The sequence below is a fragment of the Colias philodice genome, chromosome 15 (genome assembly GCF_061535455.1).
Source record: "Colias philodice isolate Cphi_HAF_F1 chromosome 15, ilColPhil1 Martin Lab GWU primary, whole genome shotgun sequence".
NCBI lineage: Eukaryota > Metazoa > Arthropoda > Insecta > Lepidoptera > Pieridae > Colias > Colias philodice.
Window position 1 is genome coordinate 4254111 of NC_143100.1, and position 6180 is coordinate 4260290.

General features: G+C 33.2%; 2 protein-coding genes across 2 annotated transcripts; one reads left to right on the plus strand and one right to left on the minus strand.

Moving 5' to 3' along the window:
* Positions 1-1896: 1896 nt before the first annotated feature.
* Positions 1897-2929, minus strand: LOC149482141 (uncharacterized). The gene is made up of 2 exons (XM_089704387.1): positions 2809-2929; positions 1897-2710 (listed from the first exon to the last, which is right to left on the minus strand). The coding sequence occupies exons 1-2, from the start codon at positions 2839-2841 to the stop codon at positions 2183-2185; spliced, it is 561 nt and encodes a 186-aa protein (XP_089560513.1). The 5' UTR covers positions 2842-2929; the 3' UTR covers positions 1897-2182.
* Positions 2930-4359: 1430 nt separating this feature from the next.
* Positions 4360-5727, plus strand: LOC149482142 (uncharacterized). Its single transcript, XM_089704260.1, has 2 exons — positions 4360-4617; positions 4877-5727. Exons 1-2 carry the CDS (start codon positions 4567-4569, stop codon positions 5477-5479), a joined length of 654 nt encoding a protein of 217 aa, XP_089560386.1. The 5' UTR covers positions 4360-4566; the 3' UTR covers positions 5480-5727.
* The last annotated feature ends 453 nt before the right edge of the window (positions 5728-6180 follow it).

Genomic DNA, 6180 nt, shown 5'->3' on the forward strand with positions numbered 1-6180 from the left:
TTTAAAACTGACATTTGACAATTGACAAATGACAGCTGACATCCGTTTCTTTTTCAGATGCATTAATTTAGTAAATGAATACAAGGTTTTTTAGTTATAGCCAAACAGGTTCTTAAAATGAATAAATGAACTTTCACACTTTGCACAAACAAAGAAACGGTATTTTCTTTAATCGTTTATAAACAGTTTATTTCCCTTACTCTGCGAACATTTGAATTAAATTAAACTGGCAACATTATTTTAGGCACCGACAGCGACCGCGACGCGATGCGGACGCGGACGCGAAATCGTCGCGTCTACGGAACTTCTTTCGCGGCGACTACACTAACTACTACACAGTATATACTGGGCATTGATACTGGGGCCTTAATGCGGCGTCGCGTGGAAAGTCCTAAATAAATCCCAGAGCTAATAAGTCATCAAGATGCATAATGATGGTGGAAGAAGCGATTAATAATTAAATTTATATTTATATTTGATTGATATAGAACTTTCTTTATCTTCTAAGAATGTATTACTAAACAATATTCTTTTTAAGCTAGTTCATTATGATTTATTGTCAATAACAAATAAAAGATTACTATTATTATATCAAACTTTTATTTAGTAGACCGTATATTATCATTGCATGATGGTTAAATTTATTGTTAATTTAAAAATATTTTTGTATCCTCTGCATTTTAATAGGCATCTTTATTAAAGGGTAGAAAACACTTAAAATATGTTATTTAAATTAATAGAAAACTAGCGGTCCGCCCCGGCTTCGCCCGTGGTACATATTTACGTTTTCTCTACATAAAAACCATCCTCGTACTTCAAGGAATATAATAAAAAAAGAATTATCGAAATCGGTTCAGCCGTTCTCGAGTTATGCGCTTACCAACACATTTTGCGATTCATTTTTATATATAAGACTAGATTTCCGCCCGCGGCTTCGCCCGCGTTTTCAAAGGAAAACCCGCATAGTTCCTGTTCCCGTGGGATTTCCGGGATAAAACCTATCCTATGTGTTAATCCAAGTTACCCTCTATATGTGTGCTAAATTTCATTGTAATCGGTTCAGTAGTTTTTACGTGAAAGAGTAACAAACATCCATACATCCATACAAACTTTCGCCTTTATAATATAACTAGCGACCCGCCCCGGCTTCGCACGGGTGCAATGCTGATACTAATTTACTAAATACACTACAAAAAAACTGTGAACGTTGTAGGCTCAGAGGAATAAACCGTTGTAGGTATATAAAAACATAGCGGCCCGCTCCGACTTCGTACGGGTATAAAATAGATAGCTGGGCGGCCGGTCGGTACCGCCGCAAACGCTACGTCCCGCAATTTTTAAATCTGTAATATCTTCGAAAATATTCATTTAAATCATACTGTGTAAAGGGCCATATAGATCTATATTAAATGAACAATGTATTCAAGGTATTTAATTGGTTAAGGATTAATGCTGTATTGGTTAAAATCGCATCGCAAATTAGCCATTATTTGTCGTAAAAAGTAAATGACAAAAAAAAGTTATTGTGGGTTATCCATAAGAGATAGACATATACCATCGCGGACTTTTCTGTAGACCTTTTCAATGTGTATAATAGTTAGTACATTATTTTCATAAAACTCGTAGGGTTCAGCCTGCGTTTGCAATGTAAGCGGAAAAAATGTAATTTTTTACGACATCACATTAGAAACCTCAAAAATAACAGTACTTCTCCACTATTTAATGGATGTTATTATAGATAAAAACCTTCCTCTTGAATCACTCTATCTATTGAAAAAAATCGCATCAAAATCCGTTGCGTAGTTTCAAAGATTTAAGCGTACAAAGGGACATAGGGACAGGGAAACTGACTTTGTTTTATACTATGTAGTGATAGTGATAGTTATAGTGATAAACTTGTACTCGAAGATAAAGTCAGAACATAAACCTGTCTGTTATTTAATTATGTACTTAATAAATTCTAAATGAGATATTTCAAAGTTGTAACATATAACAGTAATAACAAAGGTACGTACGTATACAAAATGACAGATGTACAGATGTACAGTACATATTGGGTGTTTAACATACATACAAACTGTATTTGTCTTAGCCTTGGGCTCGTTTAGATGACGAAACACATCTTTACATAAAATATGTAAACGCAGGAAATGTCGCATGAAAATAATCAGCGTTGATACGATTACAAAATCATTAAACTGAGAGACATTGTTATACCGACAGTTAAGCATTGTATTGATAGTGGAGCAACTGAATTCAATGTAAAATTCCCAGAAAAATTGTCAATTGTAACTTGCAACGTGTTTTTTGGGGTCGTGGTCGTCTCTGTTTTTTTGTGGCACTGATAGACGTCTTTTTCGACGCACATACTTCCATTAAATACAGTGTTCAAAGGACAATCGATGAGTCTTGCTGTGAAAATATTGTTGAAATCTTTAACACATGATATATAGGATGTACAGTTTTCATTCAATGGTTCAACGATGTCTTCTTCTTTAGTACAGTTGTAATTGGGCCAACATTTGTACTCGGTGACATTCGTGCATTGGTTATCTAGGTGGCTAAATATGGAATGTTCAGGGCATATAAGGTTGTACTGCATGAAGCCTGCTGCACCCTTCAAGCACATTACAAAACCGCGGCATTCAGGTTCTGAATTATTTGGGAATCTTCCTGTTTGCGTACATGCGTCACTCACATTGTTTATGCCCTTTAAAATAAAAATAAAGAACATTAAAATATCATTGAATTAATTTGATGACCTAATTAATTATTATTTATACCGCAAAAGTATTTCATAGTGCTTACCAAAAGCAGAAGTAATCCCATAAATATAAACATTTTATCAATTTAACTTTTAAATACACATTGAACAATATAAATCAGTAACAAATTAATTACTGACTTGTCGATGCAGAAATGAATTAAACAGTGAAGCTAAGAGATCTGTCTCAGTCAGTTTGGTAAATAAAAAGATTAGGGATGTTCACATAAATAGAGTTTATCGATAAACGGCAAAAATTGTATCTAATAAGCTTTTAATATTTCTTTAATTAAAAAGAGTAAGAATTTAAATAAGCATTCCTTCATAGAGAAAATTAACAAAGACAGGTAGATATATATTGTTCTAATACCGAGTCATAGACTTTTATTGGGGCCTTCAACTACAAAAGTAGGTATTCATAGTACATGTAGCACCACCACAACAGCAGTAGTGTTTTTATGGGTGGTGAAGGATATTTATTGTGTTGGTAACATTACATACTATCTCTATGGTTGGTAACTACATTTTAGTACGCTAAAGCCTAAAGAATATCTAGGTACTTCTCAAAAAAATAATACCTAGTATAAACATCACTACATTCAACAGTTTTGTGTCTTTTTACTAAGTTACATCGTAAAGAGAATGCATAGGTACCTACAACACTATGTTGGATTTAGATAAAAGATTTCATGTAAGAGTAGTTTAGTAGGTATAGGTTTGTTCATAGCTTACGTTTTATTATGCTCGCCACGAATTAGATTGTGGTTCTCACTAGATAAGGACCTGTCCTATATACCTAACACTGGATGTTTTAAAACATTTTTTTCTAAACACTTAAGAGATAACGATTAAGAGACTAAACCAAGAAATTTTAGTAAAAAGAATGGGTGAAACATTGCACAAATGTGGTCGCATCGAGTCAAATTTTGCAAAGAAAGACTTAAATACTGCAAAATAATATAGTTAACCATGTCTTAAAAATTTATGATGACTATAATGTCGCTAAATTGTTATTTTATTCATTTCTCACTAAAACTTAATCGCTTTCCCTATGTCCCTATGTATGCTTAAATCTTTAAAAGTACGCAACCGAATTTTATGCGTTTTTTTAATAGGTCATAGGTAGAGATTTTGATTCAAGAGGAAGGTTTTAGTAGACCGTACATAATTTATTAGGTTTTAAACAGCGGGCAAAGCTGCGGGCGGAAAGCTAGTACTATAATATTATAATGCTAAACGATTAATAAAGTTTACAAACCTTGTAAACATTCTGCGTGACATTACTAGTAAAATGCAGGAAAATAAAATGTAGACATTTCAACCATACAAAAAATCGTATGAGATGGGCTTTCTTTTGTATTTGTAGAAAATATATTTTCCGGCTCTACCTATGCATAGAGTTTTAATACTTAGATATTCGAATAGGTGTCATGAAATCTTGCTTATAGTACAATAAAACAGTAATAACTCAAAGGTACGATTAAGATAATAATTATCTAGTCTTAGAATACTCAATGGATTATGCGACTTAGTTACTTAGAATTTTTGCAAATGCATCTTCCCATTATATGTATTTAGAATTAATTACAATATAACAATCGAATTACGAATAAGTAACACGGAATCTTTGGTTAGGTACAAGTTGGATACCAAATTGAAAGAAAATGCAGGAAATAACAAACAATATCTTCGGTTATAAACGGATAAGCTTGACGTGAAAGGTTTAACAAATATGAGACTAATTGTGGCTGTAAAATTAAGAGCATCCTAACACATATAAAATGAATCCAACTTGAAGGTTTATGGAGTCGATGTTCAATATGGGTGGACAACTTTGTGTTACAATTTTCCTAGTAAGTATGTTTTACTTTTTATTTCAGAACTGACAAAGAACCATAATAATTACAAAACTTAAAGATGGATCATGAATGAATTATGGTTTTTTAAAAATAAGAATTAACATTTCGTATTTGCTTATTTACAAATGCGTGCTCTTACAATAGGTAGGTAGGTACCGCTTCTTATTCAGCATTTTCACCTTATTCAGTATGTTTTTTAGATATACATAATTATGTTTTTTTAGAATAATGGTATATTTTGTTTTATTTGCAGCTTGCTTGTTTTGCGTGGAAGGCTCAAGCAGCCGTGAACTGTACGTCCACTGGTCGATTCGCAGATCCAGCCGACACTACATGCAAGAATTACAGTCTTTGTGTATTTGACAGTACCACGAACACGCTCCTGACTTACAACTACACGTGCCCTACAACCTCCCTGTTCAACCCAACTACTAGGGTTTGTACCACTAATTACGTCTGTTCTACAAATTCCACTACAAATACGACCACGACATCGGTCTGCACAACTGATGGTTTCGTCGCCGATCCGAACTCAACGGACTGCACTACGTATATACAATGTGTGGACATTAACGGGACGTTCAGTGAAACTACATTAACATGTCCAAATAATACATTTTATAATCCAAATACGACATTATGTGAAGAGAGTTATACGTGTACAGCTACTCAAACGGTATCTTGTACTTCAGTTGGAAGAATAGCCAATACCACGGACACAACTTGCCAGAGATATATCCTGTGTGTTGCGGCAACAAATGGGACCTTATTGCAATATTCTTACACATGTCCTACGACATCTTTATTCAATCCGACCACTCGAGTCTGCACAACTAACTACACTTGTCCTAATTAGTATACGATTGTATTGAGTCACAATGTAAATAAGAAATAAATTCATTTAGTTAAGCTGATTTCATTAATAATTATGAGTATCTGATGCGAGAGGTGTGATAAATGTTTGGAATTCATAAAGATGAACTTATAACAATACAATGTTACGATCGGAGAAAGATATAGAAAATTTATGTAATAGTTATCTTGGAAGTTACTGATTTATCCTTTCAAATTTCCGCTGTAATTCCATGAACTAAAATATCTAGGTTATAAATAAAATTTAGTTTAATTTAAATTTGATTTATTATGTCTTCACACACAATGCATTATCTAAAAAATAAATACAATAAACTCTATATGGCTCTACATAATGTATTTCTAGGAATGTTATACAGAGTGTCCCATCATCGGTGTACTAAGCGCAATGGAATATTTAACCGTCTTAAAAAACATGGTATTTTAATTTTTGATTGTACAGTGTACACTGATCATTGTGATTTATAAGATCGTTGTCGTTTACTTCGTTTTACGTACTTCAATTCGTAAGTATCAGTGTCCATATTTTGGCTTTCTGCTTTTAAACGTAGAGCAAGTTTCCTAGCTTTTTTAAGATTGCGTTCAATTTCAAAAACATCATGAGCTTCACTGATAGCTGTTATACTAGAGAAAGGTTTCAGTGTAGTTTTCTTCATGGTGGAATAAAATTTACGAAAATAATTG